General features: G+C 46.6%; 2 protein-coding genes across 3 annotated transcripts in view; one reads left to right on the top strand and one right to left on the bottom strand.

Annotated features, from left to right (window-relative positions):
- Positions 1-2556: 2556 nt before the first annotated feature.
- On the top strand, positions 2557-8170 carry FABP6 (fatty acid binding protein 6). The gene is made up of 4 exons (XM_006137150.3): positions 2557-2671; positions 3998-4173; positions 5942-6031; positions 8080-8170. The coding sequence occupies exons 1-4, from the start codon at positions 2605-2607 to the stop codon at positions 8131-8133; spliced, it is 387 nt and encodes a 128-aa protein (XP_006137212.1). The 5' UTR covers positions 2557-2604; the 3' UTR covers positions 8134-8170.
- A 14224-nt stretch (positions 8171-22394) lies between these two features.
- CCNJL (cyclin J like) overlaps positions 22395-26752 on the bottom strand; it is a 59326-nt gene continuing 54968 nt past the window's right edge. For both annotated transcript variants that reach the window (XM_006137145.4, XM_006137143.4), the window contains one exon: positions 22395-25126. In XM_006137145.4, the coding sequence (XP_006137207.1) occupies positions 24688-25126 (439 nt within the window). In that variant the 3' untranslated portion in view covers positions 22395-24687. The remainder of the gene's footprint in view (positions 25127-26752) is intronic.

The raw sequence follows: 26752 nt of genomic DNA, 5'->3' as shown, positions 1-26752 counted from the left end.
ACTGCTTGCAAAGTGGGTTCGTTTTAGTGTTTGACTGGTCAGTGCATTTCATAACTTTCATTTCTCTCTTATGCCTAAATTTAATTCTTTAAGTACTAAAGTGCCTAACCTGTTATGACTGGAGTAATTATCCCTCTGGTTAGTTGTGCTCCTGGAGCTGGCATGTCCCTGCAGCCCCCTGAGAAGGTCAGAGCAGGGGTTCTCCACATGCTGTCCTTGCCAGCAGACACCACTCCTGCAGCTCCCATTGATCAGTGATGGAGAACTGTGGCATCATCCGTGCCTGTGGATGAGGAGCAGCACATGGAGCCATTGCTGTACATGCCAGCTGCTTTTGGGGATAGGGTGGGGCTGCCTTGGCTCCGCTGCTCCATCCCTGGGGCAGCTGTCTAACTGCTCCTAGGGTGGGCAGGACTTGAACCCACCACTCTGTACTTCTCAGGTAACTGCTTGATCCCCTAGTCCACCCCACCTCTCTGCCATCAAAGGCTCCCTTATCCTGTGTCTGGTCACTCCCAGGGTGAGCGGAGGGGATGACTTGAAGGTAGGGAGGTGGACGGGATCTCCAGTGAACTTGGGGATGGGCATTTGCCTCTGGAGCACAAGCTGGTGGGATTGATCTCGCCCCCCCTCCACCCACTCAGATAATGGCTGGGCTGCCAAGACAGGCTGCCCGAGGGATGGACCTGGCTTCTGTATTAGGAAGGCAGGATAAGGGACCTATTGAAAGAAAGGTGGTGGAGTGGACTGGACTGGGGATAGGGCATTTGCTTAGGGAACACAGGGTGGCAGGTTCAAGCCCTCCCCTTGCCCCCCAGGCAGCCCACGTTCCACTGCCTACCCTACAAGCAACCAGACACAGGACAAGGGACCCTCTTCCCCCCTCCCCTCCCCAAAGGCAGAGAGGTGGGGTGGGCTCAGATCCTCAGTAGACTACAAATACAGCACTTGCCTGGGGAAGGACAGGACTGTGGGTTGGAGTCTCCATCCAGCAGCCCAAGCTCTGCCCACCCTGGGAGCAACCAGATGGCCAATACAGAACCCATCAAAGATAGGGGAGAGGGGGTGGGCTCAGCTCAGCACTGGAGTGGTGTAGAGGATAGCACATTCACCTGCAGAGCACAAGGTGGTGGTTTCAAACCCTGGGAGCAGCTGGATAGCCAACACAGGTTCCCCCAGAGGTAGACCAGGCTTCTGAATTAGGAAGACAGGATAAGGGAGTGGAGGCCTAGGGCAGTGCCTCTCAACCCCTAGTGGCACCCACGAGAAGCCCAGGGGTACATCAACACAACTGAAATTTGGAGAAAAGTGGATTTTTGTTTTGTTTTACAGCATTTGTATTATTTTTGTACTTTTTACACCCAAATATTTCATCACCCACCCAGCTACAATTAAGAGCTGCATCTAGACTGGCATGATTTTGCGGAAATACTTTTAACGGAAAAGTTTTTCTGTTAAAAGTATTTCCGCAAAAGAACATCTAGATTGGCATGGATGCTTTTACGCAAAAAGTGCTTTTGCGCAAAAGCATCCGTGCCCAGTATAAACGCGCTTTTGCACAAGAAAGCTCTGATGGCCATTTTAGCCATCGGTCTTTCTTGCGCAAAAAATTAAGGTGCTTGTCTGCACTGGCCCTCTTGCGCAAGTATTCTTGTGCAAGAGGGCTTATCCCTGAGCGGGAGCGTCAAACTATTTGCACAAGAATTCTTACATCAGAACGTCAGTGCTCTTGCACAAATTCAAGTGGCCAGTGTAGACAGCTGGCAAGTTTTTGTGCAAAAGCAAGTGCTTTTGGACAAAATCTTGCCAGTCTAGACGCACCCAAGTTGTTTAAGCAAATGTGATGCAACAGCGTAAAAAAAAGTGTGTGAGAAAACTGGTACTCGGAGTACTTATAAATTTTTTTTTGAAAAAGGGGTATTTTATAAAAAAAAGTTTGAGAAACTTGAGGCCTTGGAGAAGGGATGGAGCAGGGGCAGGGCCCCAGAGAAGGGGGAGAAAGAAGCTAGGCTAGGGTATTTGGGTTGGCAGTAGATCTTACATTGCACTTAAATTGAAAAAGCGATCTTTTCAATCGGAGTCAATAATACTACATTTTTCTTCAGATTTTGAAGCCCTTCATAATGGTAGGTACTGTATTATCATCCCTTTTAAATAGGGAAACACCATCCAAAAGAAATTAAGTGACTTGCTTATAGGTACACAATCAGAAGCAGTCAAACCAGAACTTTTGCAAATACATCATCTGCAAACAACTGATTTGTTTCAAATAAATTAACTACATTTTCTGTTCTCGTTTTTAAAATAAATCCCAGCTGTGAGGGTCAGCACTTGTAAAACAACTGATCCTTCCTGTTGTATAAACCAAGGACAAGGAGTTATAATAAAATTGTAAACAGGCAATTTCACGAGGGTCAATAACACCCAGGCTCCCGACTCAGACAGTATTTCAGAGAGGTGTGGCAGACAGGTGGAATGATCAGGGGGTGGGTATAAGCAGCTTGGGAAGGTTTATAAAGCGAGAGCTTTGAGCCTGTTTGTACCCAGTAAAATTTCTTTATCACAACAGCTGCTCTCCTGCACCAGCCACCTCTTGGAGGTAGCATGGCTTTCACAGGCAAATATGAAGTGGAAAGTGAGGAGAACTATGACGCCTTTGTGAAGCATATTGGTGAGTATGTATGGATATTTTTCTCAGTGAATCTTGACAAGTTTTAATAAGTTACTAGATAAAACAATGCAAAGTTTTGGGGCTTGCTCCTGCCAGATGCAGAGGGTGCTTGATACCCATCAGAAAGTGCTGAGCATCAAATCCATCAGCTCCAGGCTAGCAAGGGTTAGATCTTCAACAAATTTTCTTCAATCATATCTTCAGAATAACACCATCTATTCTACAGCAAAGCAGAGGCCTGCTTCCACTAAAGTCTTAGGGTATGTCTACACTACCCTCCTAGTTCGAACTAGGAGGGTAATGTAGGCATACCGCACTTGCAAATGAAGCCCGGGATTTGAATTTCCCGGGCTTCATTTGCATAAGCGGGGAGCCGCCATTTTTAAAACCCCGCTGGTTCAAACCCCGTGCAGCACAGCTACACGGGGCTCGAACTAGGTAGTTCGGACTAGGATTCCTATTCTAGGAATAGGAACGAGGAATCCTAGTCCGAACTACCTAGTTCGAGCCCCGTGTAGCCGCGCTGCACGGGGTTCGAACCAGTGGGGTTTTAAAAATGGCGGCTCCCCGATTATGAAAATGAAGCCCGGGAAATTCAAATCCTGGGCATCATTTGCAAGTGCGGTATGCCTACATTATCCCGCTAGTTCGAACTAGCGGGGTAGTGTAGACATACCTTTACTGAGTTTTGTAGAAGCAGAATCAGCCCCAAAGATACTTGTAAATGCAATGAATTAGGAGGTCCCATGTTCAATCCTCATACTTCAGTTGTGGTGGTACAAACTCATGACTACCCTCTGCAGGAGTCAGGGGAGTGCACACTATTGCCATACGAACTTTTAAAAAGCTAAGGCTGGCGCAGGCAGCTGTAAAATCCAATGTGGTTACAGGATTCTGAAAGTATAAAAGTTTGCATTCATGCACCTGTTCAGCTATTTAAATGACATATTTAAATATTACAATGTAATACATGTTTTTTCCTGCAAAGTACAGAAAAAATGTTGTGCACATGTAACTTTATGAGCATACAAGTGCATAGACTGGGTAGATATAGCTGAATTTTTTTTTAACACCCAACCATGGACACTTTCCAAACTCACTTCCAGCTCTTGAGCAGCATCTAGCTATAGGGTTGAGGCTTCACTGCTTCCAAAGAATGCTTTCAACATTCTGAACTAAGACACCAATGTAAAAGAATGGGGATCTGTGAAGTTAATCATGATGATCTCAGTATGGCTAATAACACACCATGGTTTTGCTTAAATACAGAAGAAAATGTTATTGATGGGATTCTAGTTTAATAATAAAAGTATTTCCATTGGGTAGGTATCTCCAGCGATATCATTGAAAAGGGAAGGAATTTCAAGGTTGTCACAGAAGTGGTACAAAATGGAGAAGACTTCATCTGGACCCAGATCTATCCAACAGGACACTCCATGACCAATAAATTCACCATTGGCAAGGAAGCAGACATGGAGACAATGGGAGGTAAAAAGTTCAAGGTAAATTAATTTCATCTTATGATTTAATGTTGTTTCATTTCATAATTTAGTTGACTATGGTCCGTAGCATCTGACACCCCATCTGAGGGAGTTTCAATGCTGTAGTCCTGGCACATACAAAGAGATGTCCTATATTATTTTGCCTACCCACTGTTTTTAACATGAATTTATTTTGAAATATGCCCACAGAGACTTTTAATTTTTTTTAATTTCAAACTAGCTGACTATTGGCTTAAGGGTTTAGTTAGGACTTGAACATTGTCACTACAAAAATAAAATAAATAGTAGAATGACTGCCCCAGAAGGTGCTCACTGCCTTTCAGAACTCATAGGGACAACTGCCACCCTTAGGCCTGCCAACGGAGGGGGTGGTAAATGGGGCCATTTCCCCAGGGTCCTGCAATTCAAAGGAACCCGGGGCTCTGGACACCACCACAGCTGTTTAAATCACTGCCAAAGCCCCAGGCCCTTTAAATCACTGCTGGATCAGCATGCCTTGTGCTCCTGGCATTGATGGGAACTTAAGGTGTAGTGGGCATGCTGCACTCTGGGCAGTGGTGAAGGCTGCCTGAGGGCTGGTGTGTAGTGCACTGGTGGTGCTGAGGGCCAGCTGCCCATGGCCCCATCCTTTCTGCCCTCGGCCCCACCCCTTTTGGAAGCACAGAACTGCCCCCCCCCATACACACACACACCTTGCCCAGGGGCCTGTGGAAGCTGTGCGAATGCACCTCCCCATGGTCTCCCAAGTCAGTGTGAGGGTGCTGCGCGGTGCCTTCCAGATGGTCTGTGGCTCAAGCTCAGCTCCCCTCCTTCCCCCCGCAGCAGGGAGGCTGCACTAGCACTTTTGTCCCCCCTCCCGACTCCTTCCCCTGCCTTTCTTGCTTTCATGCCCCATGCTGGTCCTGGATTCCATTGGAATCCAGCTTCCCACCGGGAGAGTGGGGGTGGAAGAGAGAGAGCCTTGAGCCTCACTGCGTGATCCGGCTCGTAGGGAAGACACCACCCCGCCCAGCGGGAAAGCAGCAGTGTGCGAGTGCGCTGCGCGTCCCCCAATTGGAGGAGGAGGAAGAGAAGGAAGAGCACTTCTTCCTCACGAGCCAGATTGCCCCCTGCCCCCAGTGGGAAGCCGTCACTGGTGCTCCAATGGAATCTGGCCAATGTGAGCAGCAGGAGGCAGTGCCTGGGACCAGCATGGGGCACGAAGGCGAGTAAGTGCCCCCCACCCCGGGCCAGACACTCTACCCCAGCCTGTTCCTGTACCCTTCCTCCTGGCTGCTCATTGCACCATTACGAATGGGCCTTAACAAAGATAGCTTCCCCGCTTAACACCCCTGATTAGCCATTCAGGGTACGTCTAGACTACATGCCTCTGGCGACAGAGGAATGTAGATTAGGCTACCCAGCATAGGAAAATGAAGTGGCGATTTAAATAATCGCCGCTTCATTTAAATTTAAATGGCTGCCATGCTGAGCCGATCAGCTGTTTGTCGGCTCAGCGCAGTAGTCTGGACACTCCGCAGTCGACATCAAAGGCATTTGTCAACCTCCCAGGTATGCCTCCTGCTACTACTGCTAGTTTAAGTTGTGAAAACGTATATTTAAGAGCTAAAGTACTAAGATTCTGATCTTGTTCATGTCTGAGACTATACAATAGGGACTGTCGCACATGGGTTCCTTCACATCTTATTTTCTTTAGAGGCTGTTGAAAAGCTGTTGTGCATCGTAAAGCCTACACATCAAGACAATGATAAACACATTTCTATTACAGGCAACTGTTAAATTAGAAGGTGGGAAAGTGGTTGCTGATTTCCCTAACTACCATCATACTGCTGAGATTGCTGGAGGAAAACTACTGGAGGTAAGTCTCTGAGGCTACATCTACATTGCATTATACGCTGTTATTTTGAAATACAATGGGCTCGCTATTGTGACGTCCCTGTAAACCTCATTCCACGAGGCATAAGGGAGGTTTTAGAATAGAGATTTATTTAGAAATAAGTGGTGTGTGACAGCGCCAAATTTTGAAATAAGCTATTTTGAAATAACATTGAAATGAGCTCATGAGCTGCGCAAATGGAGGATCTTATTTCAATCTACGGTGCAGAGTAGACACACCTGAACCGTCCTCTAGAGGCGCTTCATGAAATGTAAGAACATTCCCAGGTTAGTTACAGTATGGAACGCTGGGCTTTATCTTTAAGCCTAAGGGACTATGAGAGAAGTTTTCATTAAATTGTAAGATTTTTTTTTAAAGGCAGTATTTTAAAGCAAACTGACCCTCTCCAGTTTTTGCATAAATACCATCTGTAAAATGGACGAGTGTTTCATTATTCCATTTGAATGGGGGGGGGGGGAGGGAAATTGCTTTCATAGTTAATTGGATTTGTAAAGTATCACAGGTACATAAAAACTCAGATAATTCTTAAGCACAATTTTAGGTATTTGGATGTTTTAACCTGACTGTATTCATGTTGACTAGTCTGTCCTTAACTGACTTGTAATAGAGAGGTAGCCGTGTTAGTCTGATCTTGCTAAAACAAAAGGAAAAACTATGTAGCACTTTAAAGACTAACAAGATGGTTTAATAGGTGATGAGCTTTAGTGGGCCAGACCCACTTCTTCAGATCTTATGAGCCTTAACAAAGATGCTAATTACCTTACCCATTACAAAGATAGCTTCCCCACTTAAAATCCTGATTAGCCATTCATTGACTCATAAATAGCTATTCCCTCCCTCCCTCTCCTTCATCCCATCTTCTGTACTAAATCTGATGTCAGTTTAATAATATGTTCATTTTTTTCATTGTATTCCTTTGGTATATATGGTCATGCCAATTCTCTTCCAGAATATGATCTAAGGAAGTGGGTCTGGCCCACGAAAGCACATCACCTATTAAACCATCTTGTTAGTCTTTAAAGTGCTACATAGTTTTTTCCTTTTGTCTTAACTGACTACATAAAATACACATGCTTCAAGACTTGAAATGAAAACATTTACTGATGTCTTCTATATTAATAGTGAAACTCTCCGTATATTTTAAGGCCACCTATGACCCACTTATATCTGGGTTATAATTTTCTATATTTCTGGCATAGCGGTTCCATAGGATGATCAAGGTCCCTTCCAGTTCTACTATTCTATGAAAAGTTCTACAGAACGCTTACAACTTAAATTCTGTAGGGTTGTAAGTTTCTATAAAACTACTTGTTTTTCATACCTATAAAATTCTATGGAAGTATGTTATAAAGGGAAGAAATAGTTTCAAACAATTTGGAAAAACAGAGCCACTGCTGAACCAACAATAAGTCCATATAGTTATGGAAAATGGATTTTGAATAATTTTGACTGATATGTCTAAGCTAGAGCAGGGACCAGGTTTCTAAGGTTTCTTTGACAAAATATGAGCACATGCTAAACTTTAAGCATGAGGGCTTCAGTTCATGAATGGTATAAGAAGTCAGGATTTGACTTCAGATGGACTAATAATTTGCCTAGAGTTACATACATGCTTTAACCACTTTGCTGAATTGGGCCAATAGACATTCCCTGGTAATAGTCATCTGCACCAAAACTCCTATTTTCTTCCATTTATGGCTGTTTTAGAACACCCATCACAGCAAATCTAGGAAAATATTATCCAAGGTATCATCTCAGGGTCAACTATTTTAGGGTGGAATTTTTTCAGACATCCCTAAACATGTTTTTAGGTGAGAAGTTGCTATTTAAAAATTTCTATAGCGTATTCTAGGATGGCATATATTAATAATTTAGTTTTGGGTACCTTTTATCACAGACCCAATCTTGTACCATCAAGGCGCATATTCAATGCTCTAACAAGGCTTTTCCATAAATAGCTCTGTGGTTCTCGTTACCATGTTCAGAGTTTTTGGTTTGTTCTTTTCCAGATCTCTACAGCTGGTGGGGTAACCTACAAAAGAATCAGCAAAAAGCTAGCTTAAGAAAGAGAATTGATCTTCCAGCGCACTGATAAATAAATATAAAGACAATCAATAAACCAATTTTAGAAACTCTATTTCTCGGTTTCTATTGCAAATAAATGAGGGAATAGTTGTTTCAAGGAGAGAGAACTTCAATTTTTCATGTTAATATTATCACTGTTTGTGTAACTAAGGGTTTGGCACACACCAAGCCAGAAACATGAGATTTAAATCAAAGTGCAAACACATATATAGTGACTGGGCTGCAGTTGAATTTTTTCAGGATTCATTTTGTGCATGGCATATGTGAGTGGTGTCTATAACCAACTGGTAGATTTGGCATCTGACTGTGCATGAAAGCAGCTACCATGGTGAGAGCAGAGGGAAGGAGTTCGCCTTTGTCTCTAGCTAAAAAGCAGATATGCAGGATTTTTACATAATTGAAAGGCTACATTTATGTTTTCTTATGATCAACTCCTTCGGTATCAAAATAAGGTATTTTGATTACATACAATGGCAGTGAAATCATCTAGCTTTGCTACTGTTGTGACTGACACTGCTGTTACCCCTCTTTATCCAAGTGGTTAGCCAATACATGTGGGCTTGCAAGGGTATGTTTGTTTAGAAGGAGGATGTTTAGATTCCCTCCCAGACCTTTTCCCAGACCAGCACAAGGTATTCTGGATGAACTAAGTGGAAAACACTTCATCCAGTTCTCTGGTGTCCAAAAAATTTAGCTTGAATATAGATTTTGTCACTCCACTTCCTTAATTTGACAAGTTAAACATGCTTTCTTCACCTGAACCCTCTGTCTTTCTCTACTTACCACCTCCCCATCTAATATCTCCAGTCCTTTGTTTCCTAATACTGGGTCCTGCCCAGGAAGGATTCACATGCTTAATTTGCCTCTTCCCTCCTGCTCCACTGATTACATGCTTATCAAAATCAAATTGCCACAAGTGACTCCTAAAATTGTAGCACCTTCCAACATCTATTCCAAAATGCCTTTTGTCTAGGTTTATCCATAGTTGTTAACTGATGGTGGGGTAAGTTCATAACCATCTCTCTCGATAAAGTCTGTCTGTGATTCATCCAGACATACTTAGTACCATAGGGTATGTCTACACTACCCTCCTAGTTCGAACTAGGAGGGTAATGTAGGCATACCGCACTTGCAAATGAAGCCCGGGATTTGAATTTCCCGGGCTTCATTTGCATAAGCGTGGAACGAGGTGTACCGGTAGTTCGGAATAGGAATCCTAGTCCGAACTACTTAGTTCGAGCCCCGTGTAGCCACGCTGCACGGGGTTCGAACCAGCGGGGTTTTAAAAATGGCGGCTCCCCGCTTATGCAAATGAAGCCCAGGAAATTCAAATCCCGGGCTTCATTTGCAAGTGCGGTATGCCTACATTACCCTCCTAGTTCGAACTAGGAGGGTAGTGTAGACATACCCTTACTCCCTGTTTAACAGAACAGAAAGAAACAGGTTTGGGGAGCAACCTGTAACTCGGGGGTCCTTGGTCAAATGACCCTGCACTTGGATCACTAGTGCTACTCTGCCTCCTATGAGAAAGATTTCCAAGCAAAGGACCCATTCAGATTTTAGAGCACTTAGAAAGGTTAAGTTGTAAAGCTTATAAAATGGTGGGAGTATAGGAAACCCTCTGCTGTTTTTCTGTAATTTGCCGTTCCTGGTGGGTGGTTTGTGGAGTTGTGGGCCTCTAGGGGAAGGAAACCCCAAGGCTAGAGCCTGTTGCTGGGGAGCTGAAAAAGAGAAGGAGGATGCTGAGGCAGGAGGATGATAAAGGCTGCCCCTCCCCCTACCCCTCAGTCTACAACCTGGTGGCAAAGACCCCCTCTCACACACAGAGTGCTAGGAGGGGAGAAAGGGCTGTGGATGTGGGGTGCTGGGTGACACCAGCTTTGGGCTACAGGTAAGGGGACCTGATGAAGACTGGCTGTGGTACTCCCCTGGGGAATGGGCCCTCTGTACTGGTGGAGGACCAGGCCTCACAGCTGGAGAGAGATTTTGATGCAAAATCCTGTTTCCATTAACTCAGTAGGAATTAAAGAGAAGGCACGTTCTTTTGTCACAGTTTCAGCTAGTGCTCTGCCCAAAAAGCTCTCTTGGCTTTTTGTCAGGGTTTCACTGCAAGTGCTTCTCCTGGGCTTTCTGGCTGCTTCTCTCTATTTCTGCTCTCCTACACACACATCCAGTCAACCTGTGTTTGCATTCAACCCACGGTGAAACCCTTCCAAGCACAGAGCTCAGCTTCTGGCCATGCTCACCCATGACTGCATTTCAGTTCTCTTGCTGCAAAAAGCTTAACTGCGACAGTACTTATATTTGTTCTGAATGAAGGGTATCTAACACCACCAGGAGCTTTAACAAGGTTTTACCCACCTATGTTATAGCACTGGCTGCAGGAAAGCCAATTTATATGGCATAGGCCACATGTAACTTATGTGCTGGTTTTGCTCAACTCTTTTGTTGCCAAGACTAAAATACATCTTGTCAGAGAACATGCTGAACTTTAACTGGTGAAACAGGAGTCAGGTCTGAAAGCTGTGCATGCTTGGAACCTTTTGCTGCTGCTTACAACAAATAGATTTACCACACGCTTCTGTTTAAATCTAGCCTCCTCCACCATATTGTTAAATGATGGCAAAGCACTGATTTTTTCCTACCCCTCTCTTCAAGAATGCGCTTCCATTTCCACACTATCCTCTCTCACTGGACAACAGACTTGATTTCTGAAGGCAGCTCATCAGATTCAGAGCATGGCTGTCAACAATGGAGACATAAATCACCATCACAATTTCCTAAGGCTGCGGGGTCAATCCTCCAGTAGTGAGTGGTCTCTTGGTGTGTTCACTCAGACATTTTGCTAGCTGTACAAAGTGTTACTTACAACAATCTATTAAGTTATGAAAACTTCCAGCACCGCTGTAAACCTCTGTGGAAAGTCCTTCTCTAGCCCATGAATAATGATTTCAGTTTTTATGCATTTCAGTGTTAACGGGGTCTTAACTTGCACAGGGACACAAAAGTTAAAGGTCACATGATCCACACAAATTTTAAAACTATCAAAGTGTGAGAATAGATGGGAAAGAATGAGTTTAGGAAATTCATTATGCAAATATGAAATGTAGTCACACAAAGTACCTTTAAGACTTGGATATGATACACATAGAAATACAGTTGCAGAGGTGAGAGTCAAGTACTGTACCGAAACAACTCAGAGCCACATTATGCATTCAGATCTTAATAAAAAATTAGAATCAAATTGCCACATTACCTTCACATTGGCGTAAATCACGTCTATTCATGTCAAAATTAATGCAAGAAGGTAAAGGGGAGCACCTAGTTTATGGTTTTCTTTTATTTGCTTTGGAGATACCAAAGAAAAGATTAAAATATGCCCAAATGAAGCTAATTTTTGATGCAGCTTACAAAATTAGATGAATTTGAACTCTGTTTGGGAATATTTGGCCAAAATTCCAGTATTGGCAATAAGAAAATGTTATGTCAAGCTAATTAAAATTCTACTCATACTAATAGTAATACATTCTAGAATGTCACTATTAAAACAGATTAATTTAGAATCATGGAGGAAAAACTATACTTACAGAAGAAAATTAGAAAGTCTATTTTACACACTAATAGGTTGCTGTCAACTGAATGGAAAGGTAACTACTGTTCCTACCCTCTGCCTTCCAAGATGCTTTTATATTTTTTAATTGTGATGTTTTATTAGCCTTGTGAAAGCTCCTACTGTTGAAGGAATGTTAATAAGGGACTGGCCAAATCCCTGCAGGCACTTGAAGTATGTATTGGAGAAAACTACCTCTAAGAAACGTTACACCATGGGGAATCCACTTTCATTCTGAATACTGACTTTTTGGAGGTGGAATCGGGGAAAGGGTAGAACTGGCATTTGTTTCATGCCAGCGGCCATGGGGTTCAGATTTTACCAGCATTCTAAACAATGGAATTAAAAATAGATAAATAAACTAAATAAAGTGCTGGAATCTAAATCAAAACTTGCAATAAGATGAAATTTATATAAACAATTTATTCTGATTTGTAGAAAGAAATATACCACAGTGCACAATGCATTTAACAAACATTACATTTCACAATATGCCTCTTAATCATGGGTAATTATCTCCATTTTACAGGTGAGAAAACTGAGGCATGGTGTAGCAACTTGCAAGAGAGCATGATATGCCAGATGTTTCAGGCTGTGTCCTTGATTATGATTCAAGTCAATTAACCAACATTCTCAAATCTGAAGTATCAGGCATATGGCAAATCCTAATTTGTAGTGAGAATATTAAGATTGCATCCTTTTTTTTGTTTTACATGGTCTGTACCTCAGTGTCCCACATTTTTTAGAATGCCTTTTTTTATAAACATGCCAATTTTCAACCAAATTTAAGCCACTAATTAATGTTTGTAGAAGAACCTCCAATTATTATATTGCCGGACGAGGCTTGGGGAAACCCAAAACATTAGGTAAAACTAATTTCTCCACCTCCCTACCACAAAACAGTACACATTTCTTGCCCTATGCTTCTGCTTCCTGAACTCGAACATTATGACACCAGAGGTAATCAGCCATTCCCTCTCCCCATCCAGGCCATTTAGAAAGTCACTCTTGCCCTCGTTGTCTTGGCAACAGCAGCCTATGATAACCAATTTCCCCTCTGACTACTACCATAACATTGTTAAAAAGTGTCAACGGAGGAGCTGTAATCATAAAGGGTGTGTCTAAACTACAGAGTTTTGTCGACAAAAGTGGACTTTTGTCGACAAAAGTATACCTGCGTCTACACTACCGCTGAGTTCTGTCGACATAACGTCGACAGAACTCAGCAGTTTTGTCGACGCTGGTAAACCTCATTTTACAAGGCATAACGCCTTCTGTCAACAGAGTTCTGTTGACAGAAGGTGTTATTGCATGTCGGGTTGTGTCTAGACTACAGGGTTTTGTCGACAAAGCAGCTTGCTTTGTCGACAGAACTGAATGTAGTCTAGACGCTCTTTGTCGACAGAAGCTTTGTCGACAGTATCTGTCGACAAAACTTCTGTCGACAAAACCCTGTAGTCTAGACGTATCCAAAATGTAAAGCTGGAGGGGACCTCCAGAAGTCAAATTCTGCTCCATGTGCTATGGCAGGACCAGTTAACCACATGTGTTAACTACTTACATGAAAAGATCTGCACCATCCTGCATTTTCCTGTGATTCTGTAAGTACCTTTCCCAGACTTGACAGAGAGCTCTATGTGGCTCTAAGGCCAGGCCTACACTGGTAGATGTAAAGTGCTGGTAGCTACAGCTCACGTAAGGGAGTGCAGCAGCAAAAACAGTTTTGCGTGTCCACACTGTCAGACGTCAGCACATTAGCATGGCCACACTCATGGCACTTGCAGTGCCTTTGGGCGTGGTGCATTCTGGGCATCTATCCCACCTCTTCCTCTTCTGCCACAGAAGTTTGCAAGGAGGCGCAGGGCATCCTGGTCTTGTCCCAATGCCCCGTGGTGCATCCTTTCACATTCCAGCAACCTCTGTGCTTCTGACCACATTTGGCGCCATCTTACGTGCTTGGCAGGCATTAGGACTGCAGACTGACATTCTGAGTCCCACACTATCAAGCCAAAATGGCCACGTTACAGAGGTCCATTGTTAACACTAGACAGAGCACTGCCCAAACCCTTTGGAACACTTGCACCATCCACATACCCAGCACTGTCCAGGAGTGAGCGTAGATAACATACAGGAACCCACAATGGTGAGTCACCTCTAGAGCAGCAGGGGCATCCCTTGGTGCAGCCGGGCAGGGATTCTCATTCATGCTGAGGAGCAGGGATTTTCATTCGTACATGGCAGTACTCTGCTCTGGGAATGGGGGAGCATTGCAGGAGCCGGACCAAAAGTTAGTAATGGCCACTCATTTCCACAGGCTGTGTTCACCCTGGAAGACATTTTGCTGCTTAGGGTGAGCAGGGAAGCAAAGTGGGTCTTTTACTGGATTGCGGTTTCTTTCCGGGACCACATGTGGCTTGTCTTTGTGCAGCAGTGATTAACGCCCACCCCTCCCAGACAGCACTGTGGCAAATGAATGTCAGCCTTCAGGGGGCAAATACCACGTTTGCTTTGCCAGCTAATTTGAGCAGAAGAGCTGCACAGCAGCTGCATGACACTTTCAGTGAGGTCTGTGAGGGAGATTATCAAGATAGGAGAGATTGCATCAAAGGTCTGTTCACCATCTGACTGATCTTCTGCTGGTAGCAGCATCACACAGAACCAAGGCCAAGTCTCTAGTGGCAAGCCACTGCACAATAAATCAGATGCCAGCACTGTAGCTTTCATGGTGTCCACTTTGGCAAGGCACTTAGTGCACACTAGCTCCACAGTTAGTGTGCTCTAGGGAAAACACCTCTGTGAGAAGGGTAGAGTTTGCTGTGTTCTGAGTGTGCTGAGGTGCCAGTGTAGACACCATGGCATAATGTTGCATCCTGATTGGCTTCCAGAATCCTTCCCACAATGCCTGTTCTGGCCTCTCTGGTCAACTCTTTGAACTCTACTGCTCTGCTCAGATGACCAACCAGGTAACCAAGATCCACCTTTATGTTCTTTTGAAATTTGTAAGTTCCCTTCCTGTTTGCTTAGTGACATGTGGTGTTTTCTTAGTGCATCCAGCTGACTATACCTGCTCCATGCACCAGGAGATCCGCAGCTTAGACCCAGGCTAAGGTTCTAGATTTCGTTAGTATTTTGGGGGAGGATGCTGTGCTTCCAACTATGCTCCAGCTGTCAGAATTATGATATCTATGGGCACATGAAAGGGGCCATGACCAGGATTCACAAAAGCTGCAAAATGCCTACTGCAAGGTGCGGGAAGCAAGCCACCCCTCTAGTACTGTGCTCACAACCTGCAGGTACTTGGAAGACCTCCACTACAAAGACCCCCCATTGTACTCAGAGCCTAGGTAGTCAGATGCCAACATTGGAATGTGCATGGCCGTCTATCATCCCTCTGAAGTACATAGAATCACAGAACACTAGAACTGGAAGGGACCTTGAGAGATCATCAAGTCCAGTCCCCTGCCCTCACAGCAAGACCCAATAACGTCTAGACCATCCCTGACAGATGTCTATCCAACCGGCTTTTAAATGTCTCCAGTAATGTCTCCATAACCTCTCTAGGCAACTTATTCCAGTGTTTAACCACCCTGACAGGTAGGAAGTTTTTCCTAATGTCCAACCTAAACCTCCCTTGCTGCAGTTTAAGCCCATTGCTTCTTGTCCTATCCTCAGAGTCCAAGGAGAACAATTTTTTTTCCCTTCTTGTGACACCCTTTTAGATACTTGAAAACTGCTATTGTGTCTCCTCTCAGTCTTCTCTTTTCTAAACTAACAAGCCCAATTTTTTCAGTCTTCCCTCATAGCTCATGTCCCTCATTTAATCATTTTTATTGCTCTTCTCTGACCTTCTCCAATTTCTCCACACACCAGGAGCTCCCCTGCTCCTCACGTCCATCAACACAAGTCCAGTGGTCAATTTTCCCACTCCAAAATGATTGGTGACAGAGCAAAAGCTGTCTGGAGTAGCCAGCTTCCACAGTGAGGTCATCACGTTCTTCTCCACTGGCAGGGCAGCTCTCATTCAGATATCCTTGCCCTGCAGGGTGGGAGCGAGCTCAGCACATAGTCCCATGAAAGTGGCTTTCCTCATCCGAAAGTTCTACAGCCTCTGCTCCTCATCCCAGCTGTGCCTGACAATGTGATACCATCACCCAGTGCTTGTTTCCCAAGTCCAAAAAGACGTACTACTGTGGTCAGCACCTCCGTGAATGCCACAAGAAATCTCGTGTCATTTGAATGCTGCTCTTGAGATCTATCAGCATCTGATCTGTTCCTGCACACAGAAGCAGAGCACACAGCATCCAAGCCATTGAAAGATGGTACTATATGTGGATGAAAGCAAAGGAGTTGCTAGGACCTGAAGTAATGCACTATGGGGCATTTGGATAGGACCCAGGATGCCCATGTCTCCCCACAAATCTCTGTAGCAGAAGAGAGAGCTCGGTGAGATAGCGGCCCAGGATGCATCACTCCAAAAGATACTGCAAGTGCCACAAATGAGCTCATGCTAATGCGCTGGTGGCTGACAGGATGGATACCCAATAGTGTTTTTCTGTTGCGCTTCATCAGCAGTGCTGTAACTGCCAGCACTTTACATCTGCCACTGTAGACATGGCCCAAGCCTTCTTTCTGTAACCCAGCCACTTCCTGAGGCCCAGCTCACTTACCAGGCACACCCTCTGAAGACTGAGAGTGGCTCGCCTTATTAGGGGTATAAAACACCTCCTGACTGAAAGCCTCTAAGATGCCAAGTCGTCCTCTGGCTCTGGGCCTCTCTCCCCCTCAGCACAGCCGGGTACAACTTTCTCCTCCTGTCTCGATCCAGTGTCAGATGGCCCCTGAGGTATCCATGGGTATGGCTACACTACAGCACTAATTCAAACTAACTTAATTCGAATTAGTTAATTTGAACTAAGCTAATTCGAATTAGCGCATCTAGACCCAAAAACTAATTTGAATTAGCATTTTGCTAATTCGAACTAGCATGTCCACACTGATTGGACGCTGGGTCACATTTAAGGGCAGCTGAAACCAGTTCTGGCAGGGCATCAGGTCAGTAGTTGCTTTGTGTGGCTGCTGTCTGAGGCTATCTGAGGCTCGTGCTTAAAGGGACCCCCCTGGACAGCGGATTCTCAGCTTTTCCGCTTGCTTGCCTACCTCACCGAGGGACAGCAAAGAGTTTTTCTCTCTGACTGCCTGTGTCGGTGCTTCCTATTGGAGACGCCACCGTAGTTGGCACCATGGAGCCAGAGCTCACCCTGGGCATACTGCTCCAGTTTTTGGACTTGCTGCTGCAAGCCTGCCAGCAATGGATGGAGGCTGCTTTGTACCACCTGGTGCACGTCAGCCCCTTGCCTCTCCCCCTGGCCTCCCCGGGGGTTGTGGAGGAGTGGCAGCAGCGCCTGGACGCCAGCGTGCCCCGCTGCATCCTGCGTCTGAACACCAGCAGCGACTGGTGTGACCTCATCGTCCTGGAGCACTGGGGAGACCAACAGTGGGACCCAGAACTTCAGGATGAAGAAGGACACCTTCCTGGAGCTCTGCGAGTGGCTTGCCCCTGCTCTGCGGTGACGGTACACTCACATGAGGCCCACCATCCCCCTCCAGAAGTGTGTGGCCATCGCCCTGTGGAAGCTTTCCACACCGGACAGCTACCGATCCGTCGGGACCCAGTTTGGCGTGGGGAGATCCACCGTCAGAGCAGTGCTCATGCAGGTATGACACCCACCGGCCCCTGGGCCGGTGGAGAGATGGGCTGCAAGGAGGGGATGGGCCGCTCCAGGGAAAACGGGGGGGAGGCGGGAGGAGGCGAAAGTGCCCCACACGGGAGGGTTCGGTCTGTCCCGGCCGTACTACATGCCTCCAATGGGGGTTGCTTCCAGGAGTGGGGCGTGGGGCAGTGCCAGGGAACGAACACTTCCAGCGACCTGGGTGCCCCAGAGATTCACAGTTTGCTGTATCTCTCTACAGGTGGTCAAGGCCATCAACCGGGTGCTGTGCCACAGGGTGGTCTGCCTCGCCGACCCGGACGCGGTCATTCAGGGGTTCGACACCCTTGGCTTCCCCAAGTGCGGAGGGGCCATCGACGGGACGCACATCCCCATCCATGCCCCGGAACACCAGGCCTCCCAGTACATCAACCATACTTCTCCATCCTCCCAGTACATCATCCATACTTCTCCCAGTACTTCTCCATCCTCCTGCAGGCCGTGTGTGACCTGGACATTAATGTGGGCTGGTCCGGCAAGGCACACTACGCCAGGGTGTTCCAGAACTCCTCCGTGTGCCAGAGGCTGCAGGCCGGGACCTCCTTCCCCGACTGCCACATCAGGGTTGGGGACGTGAATATGCCCATCTGCCTGGTGGGGGATACGGCCTACCCCCTACAGCCCTGGCTGATGAAGCCGTACACAGGGCACCTCAACCCCTCCCGGCAGGCCTTCAATGCCAGGCTCACCAGGGCCCGCATCGTGGTCGAAGGGGCCTTCGGATGCCTGAAAGCCTGATTTCGATGCCTCCTCACCCACCTCGACCTTGCCGAGCACAATATCCCTCCCATGGTAGCAGCATGTTGTGTGCTGCACAATTTATGTGAGCGGGGGGGGGGGGGAGGCTTTCCTGCCAGCCTGGATGGCTTAGGCTGAGTGCATGGCTGCCCAGTGCGTGCAGCCCCACACCGCCGTTGTCCAGGAGGCCCAGCTGGAGGCCGTCCAGATCCGGGAAGCCCTGCGGGAGAGCTTAACAACCCTTCCTAATGTAAAATAAACACACCTGTTTTGCCAACAAAAATCTCTCTTTATTGTACATAACTGGGGTGGGGGAGGGAGAAATGAGGGTGTGAGAGGGGAGGGGGAAACCTGGGAGGAGGGAGCTGGTAGGGGGCGGAAGGGGAGGAAGGGAAGGGAATGCTCAGGGTTGGGGGTCCTGCTGGCTCTCCAGTGTTGCAGCACTGCGGGTGCGAGGGCATCGGGGGGAGTGGGTGTGGAGGGTGGGGCAGGAGGGACGGGGGTGCGGAGGAAGCGGGAGAGGGAGCAGGGGTAGAAGGAGGAGCAAGAGCTGGGGTGGCCGTAGGGGCTGGAGCAGGAGGAGGCAGGAACCTGTCCATCAGGGTCTGGAGGTGACCTCTGAGGGCACGGCTCTGCTCCTCCAGCATCTTCAAGCTCCACTGCTGCAGCCGCAGGTCCTCCCGGACCCAGTGCTCCTGGATGCGGATCTGGTGCTCCAGTAGCCACAGGTGCCGCCGCTAGTAGTCCTCCAGATTCCTGGCATGCCTGCTGGCCCGGGTGCGGGTGGCTGTTGCAGGCAGGGTGGTGTGCCCTGCAGTCCCAGGTGCTGCGGCTGTGGTGAAACAAGAGCAGTGGTCAGTTCTCCCTGGGGATAAGGTGGGTGAAACCCAGCCCCCCTCTGCAAGGCGAGGTTGGCGTGTGGGGAACGGGCCAGTGCCCCTGCATGACACCCAGCTGCTGCTCCATGGTGGGCAAGGCCCAGGCGCATGGTCTCTGGGCTCCCTCTCCCCCCACTTCCCCCATACACATAGGGGGAGCATGATGGCACTCACATGTGGAGCCCTCCCCGGCCTTGGACGACACAGCCGATGTACCCTGTGGGGTGCTTCTGGGGTCCTGGGTCCTGGGCAAGCTCCCTGCAGGTTCCTGTCTCTCAGCGTCCTCCTCCTCCATGTCCAGGATGGGTCCCTCTGCTCCGGAGTCGATCACCACCCGGGGGCATGCACTGCGTCAGTCCCCAGGTTGTGGTCCAGGGCCTCATAATGGGGGCATGCCTGCAGGTCAGCCCCTAGCTTAATTTTGCAGCAGACCTGCTCCCGGGTCCGCATGTGGCCTCTGGTGGCCAGGCTGTCAGCCATGCGGCTGTAGACAACCTCATTCCTTTGACTAGTGTGGAGATCGTGGACGTTGGAGGCCTCCCCCAAACCTCGATGAGGTCCACGATCTCCGCACTAGACAGGTGGGCGCCCGCCTCTTGCGGCCCCGGGCAGGCTCCCAGGAGCCGGCAGCCTGGTCCCGGGAAGAGGCAAAGGGCTGGGTGGCAGCGGGTGGCTGGTTCGTGCTGTGCCAGGTGCAGGGTCTGCTGGCTGGGTGCTGGCAGGCTTGCAACTGGAACAAGCACTGTAGCCAGACCGTGCCCCTTTAAGGGCTCCAGGGCTGGGAGGGGAGCAGAAGAGTTTCCCTGGTGGTGCCCAGAGTGGCCACCAGGGAAAGCTGGGGAGGGCTAGCCTCCCAGTAGTTCGAATTAAGTAGCTTCACAGCCCTTAATTCAAACTACTTTATTCGAACTAGGCGTTAGTCCTCGTAGAATGAGATTTACCTAGTTCGAATTAAGCGCTCCGTTGCTTGCAGTTTGCATGAATAGACGCTTTGAAAGTTAATTCGAACTAACGGCTTTTAGTTTGAATTAACTTTGTAGTGTAGACATAGTCCCATAGGAGTCTTCAGAGAGGGAGTGGGTATATCATGCAATCCTTTGTAGTAGTGCCTTCTGGTCATTGGTGCAGCTGTAACTGCCACCATGTGGAGCTGAACCTGGGACCTCTGGAGCTTAGTGAAGGAGCCTCTACCATTCTGACCTAAAAGCTAGGTCTCTTGGGGTATGTCTACGCTACAAAGTTAATTCGAACTAATGGACGTTAGTTCGAATGAACTTTGATAGGTGCTACACTAGCGCTCCCCTAGTTCGAACTTAATTCGAACTAGCGGAGCACTTAGTTCGAACTAGGTAAACCTCATTCTACGAGGACTAAGCCTAGTTCGAACTTACTAGTTCGAATTAAGGGGTGTGTAGCCCCTTAATTCGAACTAGTGGGAGGCTAGACCTCCCCAGCTTTCCCTGGTGGCCACTCTGGCCAACACCAGGGAAACTCTATTGCCCCCCTCCCGTCCCCAGACCCCTTAAAGGGGCACGGGCTGGCTATAGTGCCCGTGCCATGTGCAAGCCTGCCAGCACCCAGCCAGCAGACCCTGCACCTGGCATGGCTCGAGCCACCCACCCGATGCCCCCCAGCCCTCCCCCTCTTCCCGGGACCAGGCTGGCGGCTCCCGGGAGCTTGCCGGGGCCTTACAATGTCTATCTCAAGTTCATGGATACTCCTAGTCTGTCACAATTTGTCATGTAAACCCTTATCTTTGTCACAGTTTGCCTTGTAGACTTCTCCACTCCACATTCTCATGTGCCTTTGTTTTGTAAAACTTACTTCTAGCACTCCTGGGGTGAACAGAAGTCTCAGAGTACTTCTGCTGAGACTTTGATATGTTAAAGAATAACAATCAACAACTGAACTGTCTAAGCATTCTGTATATAGGATACCTGAATCTGTCTCTCAGTGCTGCTTTCACTCTTGGTGTGACAGCCTGCATACATGCATCATAAAGTTTTTCCTTCTAGATTCCTCTCCTGCCTCACTGATTTGACCTCCGGCCTCGGACCCTTCTGGGGGCTCTGTACCCCAGGGGAGCGAGATTTCCCCCTCAAACCTCCTGTCCTGAGCTTCTTACATCCCCACACTCCTGCATCCCCACATCCTCAGTCTTCTGCCACAACATTCCTCCACCATCCACACATCACAAATCTGTGTCCTGAGCCCATCATAATCACAAACTTCTTGCCCTGAGTCCCTCACATATCCAGCCCAAACTCCTGCACCCTCACATCCACAAGCCCTGGCTTGCTCAGCACCCCAACCTTCCACCTGAACCCAACACTCCCCAGCCTACAGCCCCCTCCCTGAGTCAACAGCCCCTTCTCCTGCATCCAAATTCCCTCCCAGAGCTTGTACTTCTCACCCCTTCCCACACCCAAATCCCTCATTCCCACCCCACACCTCACTCTCACTAGGTTGAGACAAGTATAAGGGCTGGGTATAGCAAGTGATGGAGAGGAGGGGAACAGAGCAGATGAGGCCTCACAGAAAGGAGATGGGGGGGGGGTGTCTTGGGGAAGGAATGTGAAATTCATGAATTGGTGGGTCCCTCTCTCCTCCCCCCCCCCCTTTTTTGCTTGACAAACCTAGGGGTTCCTTGACATTTTGAAAAGCTGAAAAGGGTTCCTCAGCCAAATAAAATTAGGACACACTGCTGTAGTAAATGACAAGCATGGGCTTTCAAAGACTTGTTACAGCCTTTAAGCTTTAAAAACATTAAGCTTTTTGTGCACTTATGCAAGTGCCATTATGATAGAATCAGGTTTAGAGTTACATTACAGTTGTCTGAGCTTTCCTAGTTATTTCCAGAGGTGGTGTATTTTCAATTACATTAGGTGGAGCTTAATTTCCACTGACAAGGAAATTGAAGTGGAACTCCTATCAGCATTCAGAGGCATTGCAGAAGATGTGTTCTCCCCAAACAGGAGGCAAAGGTGGGCTTTCTAGTTTGTGTATTCTGAGAAACAGCTTTATGCTTCTTTCAGAGATTTGTTTTGATGCTCACACTCCTCCATCTTTCAAACAAGACACAAATACAGCTGAATTGAGAGAACCCAGGGGAAAAAATGTGTAGAAAAAAGTGATCATGAAGGAAAGTAAGAAATTGCAGAGACATTCTCTTCAATTCAGAATTAAAATTATATAAGCATTGTGATAGTGTCCAAGAAATGCACTGGTCACATCACATCAAAAACTGTAATTTCACCATAAGACTTGTGCATCCTTTCTAATTGCTCCTTAGACTATTTTCCTGATTCACTTCTTGCTTCTTTGTATGCTTCCACATCTTACACTTGGAATAGTTCGTTCTAGAAGTCAATAGCACCTCCCTAATCCTTCACAATTCTTTTTTTTTTTTTTTGCAAAGTCTTCCTAAATAGGTTTCCTAACCTACCAAAATGCCATGTGTTAATTCATCCTGAATATCATATTTGTCGAGTACTTTTCTGTTGTGTCCCACAAAGCACTGTCAACAGCTATAGCTTCTACACATATAGAACAGACTACTTTTTGCAAAGTGGAGACATCAGTTCACTGGCCTGTCTTAGGAGAAATATACTGTGAGAATGAAGACACCATTAACACATAAGGATGTCAGATGCAGGGCATTTGTTTATTGGAGAACCTTCATCAAGCTCGTAGTAGCAATGGTCATTAAACAGTTACTTCACATGACCTGTTCTGACAAGGTTACAAAAAAACCCACATGGATTCCACAATCAGAAATGCCACAGTACCACAATATTCCCCATATATTAAAGAGGTACTTTACAATTTGCTGAATGACTATAACAGTCATGAAGATACACTAAAACCTTGTGGAAATAAGTTTCATATAAATATGCAAACAGGGAAATAAAAAAGTGAACTAAAACCTCTTAGTTGCTAAACTAATTTCTGCATGACATTGCCTCTTCAATTTTGTTAGGATTCGTAGTTTAAATAATACAAAGAAATAGATTTTAAACTTTCCTAGCCTGTTCTCCTAAGGACACTTATCTTTATGTGACACAAAATTATAATACACAGTATGTTGTCAAAACAAATATTAGATAATTTTTTAGACAGATTTGCCCTTTACCCAAACACATCCCAAAATAAACGATCTAATAATATAGTTTCAGCAGCAATGTCTAACATGGTATTTAAAAAAACCGCACTGGCAAGTCAGATTAAAAGAATATTGCACATTGTCTATACTGCTGTTCTGAGAACCTTTACAAACCAATAATACTGGCTTCCAGCAACTACAGAATGGTGGTTGCATATCAAGTGAGTGTGTTTGACACCCAGGTAAAATTCTCTATGTTACTTGTAACTATTTACGTTATTATACAAATCCTACATAGACTTTTTAACCAAACATAGGTCAATGATTTTAAAAACATAACCCTTTGGATACATGGTAACAGGTATCAGTCTCATTGCAGTTAAATGACTAGTTCCCTTAACCCAGTTTTACTTTATTGCTCTAAGATGGTTTTTAAAAACCAAAGTTGTGTGCAGCCTAATATTGCAGCCCTAGAATAAAGGCAGAACTATTCCTACTTTCATGGTAGAATTCACTGGTTTCCCTCTCCACCCCATCCTCATTAAGTTCTTCAGTTCTAAACTTCACTTCGACCACTGAACTGTAAGTCCAAAAATGCTAAACTGACGTCAGTAAACCCCTTCTGTGTATATATAAGAATTTTCTTCCAAAGGGTTTTCTTCAAGCAACATTAAATCCCTGATGTAGGTTGTAAACAAGTTTACTAAACACATTATATCCAGTCACATAAGGCAGCAGCAGCTTAAAAATCTAGAAGGTGATTTAAGATTGAGGTTTTTTTACATGAAGGCAGACAGAGGTTTTGTTCAGTGGCAGAGCACCCAAATCCAAGAGGACTTTTAAGGCAAAGAGGATTTGATGGTCATCTGGGTTGCTTTCATTCCAAGTCAAGGAAAGGGAAAGCAGCATCTTACATAGAGATTTTGCACAGTCTAGGATTGTTCACCCAGATATCATCAAGAAGCTTCTGTATCATCATTTTAGTGATAGTTTCCTGTAGGATAAGCTACCATCAGAGAGACCTTGGGGTAAAGCTCACTTTCAACAATACCCTCCAAGAATGTTATTTGACCAGAAGCCCTTCCAAGCATGCCTGCTTGAAGTAACCCTTTAAATCACAAGTTTCAGCATGATTCATTGAAGCTTTTAGTATGGAAGCTAAAAAACCCCACAGAGTATAACTTCTTACACAAGATGCTTTTCAAAAGGGACGATCTAAAATAAAATGTACGTTATTGCATTTCTGTTTCTCTTAGTCTCATTAAAAGCCCAATCTTTGCAGGCACATCACCCATATTAGAAAGTTTGATCTGGAGGCCCATCATCTGAATGAACTTGAGCCTATGTGAGTATGTTTCGCCGCACATACACATTTGGCTCACATTCCACTGGGCCCTCTGTTCAGACTTTACTCAGATCATCACTTTTTTAGATGGTCATCTGTCAAAACACCTGGCAGTGTATGAGTGGTGGCCACTGAAATAGCTGCTGCCGTAGGCCATGGAGATGCAATGTCTAGGTTCTGTTGCTATAGCCACCTGCATTGTGATAGGTGCCTGGAGGGGAAGAGTCTGCACAGCAGATTGAAGGCTGGCCTGCAGAGCAGAATAAGAATGCAGTGAGCTGCTAACACTCCCAGAAAGCAGGCTGCTGGGCCTGTGAGCCTGCAAGGAGTCACGGTAAGCAGAACACAAATCCTGCACTGGAGACTGGAACTGGGAAAGGGTAGCTGAGTGCTGGGCTAGTGGGTGATAACTGGATTGTTGAAACAGGACCTGAGTCGTGGTTTGGTGGTCCATACTTTCCACTTCTTGCTGCTGCAATGTCACTTGCTTTTTCATCTTGCTGGCTTCTTTGACATCATTCTCATAATATCTATAGAAAACAAAAATTAAAGCACAGTTTTGTCAAGCAAATGTAAGCTACTAGAACTGGTCTAAATATATGAGGAGTTTCTAGAAATTGATTTTCAACTGTTTCCTTGACAGGCTGTTCCTACACTGTCAGTAGGAGTTATCCTGAATGCAGGATTTGGGCAATGGTAGCATGCATTGATCAGAGATAAGACTTATCATAATCAATAATGTTCATACGTCACCTGTCTTGGTGTGATCTGTAAGCACTAAGTAGATAGAAATGGTCAATTTATTCTAAGGGTCACTCTGCACTGTTAACACATTTAGTGGGCACCTTGCTATATTGGTCTACAGCATGAAGAGATCTTTTAGAACATGCAGCCATATTGTGTAGCAAGGCCCCATAATTGCATAATATCAGTAAAGGGAATACTGTCCGGTCTCTGCTAGCAGGAGTTGCCTGTGTCCACATAAGTTGTGTAGTAATAGACCGGGGGTCAGCAACCTATGGCTCACAAGCCAAATATGGCTCTTTTGGAACTCAAGCCCAGCCCCCTTCTTACTCCTCCCACAGCAGGCAAAACACCCCCCGCTGGCCAGACTGGGCCCCCAGGAAGCCTCCCCTGCTTGCTGTGTGCCATGCAGAAAAGCAGCTGCGTGGCCATTTGTTTTCCACACGCAGTGAGCAGGGAAGAGAGGGGGATGCTCCCGCCCCCAGCACAAGCTCTTTGGCCAGTTTTGGCCAATGGCAACTGCCTGTTCCAAGAACAGGCAGTGTGGGAACCACAAATCACCACTCCTCTCAGGCTCTTAGTCACGGAGTACATGGCCAGGCAGCCTGTGGGGGCAAGGCTGGCTCCTGCCAGAGAAATTAGATGAGCTGCAAGTCTCACTGGTAAGTGTCCCGGCTAAAACCTGCCTCTGGCAGGCCAGTCTCCCCCTCCCCCAGTTTTCTGCCCCTCCCCCACATAATGCAAACCCTCTGCCCCCCTCCTGAGCCCATGCCCCTCCCAGACACTGCACTGCAATCCCCTGCCCTGGGTCACCCTCACAATCCAAACCCCTGGCCAGACACCCATCAGCACCCTGCCCCTTTCCCATGGCCAGACACCCAGGAACACCCTGCTCCTGCCTCCTCCCCCTGGCCAGACACCCACCTACACCCTGCCCCTGCCCCTTCCCTGGTGAGACACCTATTCCTAGTTTGTTCCTGCACCCTATCACCCACTCAGATTCTACACCCCATCCCTATCCCGCTCACTGGCAGCTGTCTCACATACTGGGCCCCTCATTTTTGGCCCCACCCCAGAGCTTGGGGAGAGAGGCACAAAATCCACTAACCCTGGAACCCCAGAAGAGTTAACTTGGCCTGAAACCTTGAACCTCAATCCTACCTGCCCTTCTCCCCTTCCCCACCATGAGGCTGGAGTACCAGGGGAGTAAGGGTATCTCAGCTGGGGACCACACCAATGATGGTTTGAGGTTCCCGGAGGAGTTGTTTTTTTGCTTCTCACTTGTATGGTCCCCAACTGATTTTTCTATAGGGCAGTGGCTCCTAACCCAAAAAAGGTTCCCCACCCGTGCCACAAATAAAGACAATGTTGAAAGCTTTTGTGTTGGACATAATATTTTACTTTATTTAAAA

The sequence above is a fragment of the Pelodiscus sinensis genome, chromosome 17 (assembly GCF_049634645.1).
Source record: "Pelodiscus sinensis isolate JC-2024 chromosome 17, ASM4963464v1, whole genome shotgun sequence".
Lineage (NCBI taxonomy): Eukaryota > Metazoa > Chordata > Testudines > Trionychidae > Pelodiscus > Pelodiscus sinensis.
This window is presented reverse-complemented; position numbering and strand designations above follow the sequence as displayed.

Coding starts and splice junctions, on each gene's coding strand:
- FABP6 (XM_006137150.3), top strand. CDS start 2,605: ATGGCTTTCACAGGCAAATATGAAGTGGAAAGTGAGGAGAACTATGAC. Junction 2,672..3,997: donor CGCCTTTGTGAAGCATATTG/GTGAGTATGTAT, acceptor TCCATTGGGTAG/GTATCTCCAGCGATATCATT. Junction 4,174..5,941: donor TGGGAGGTAAAAAGTTCAAG/GTAAATTAATTT, acceptor TTTCTATTACAG/GCAACTGTTAAATTAGAAGG.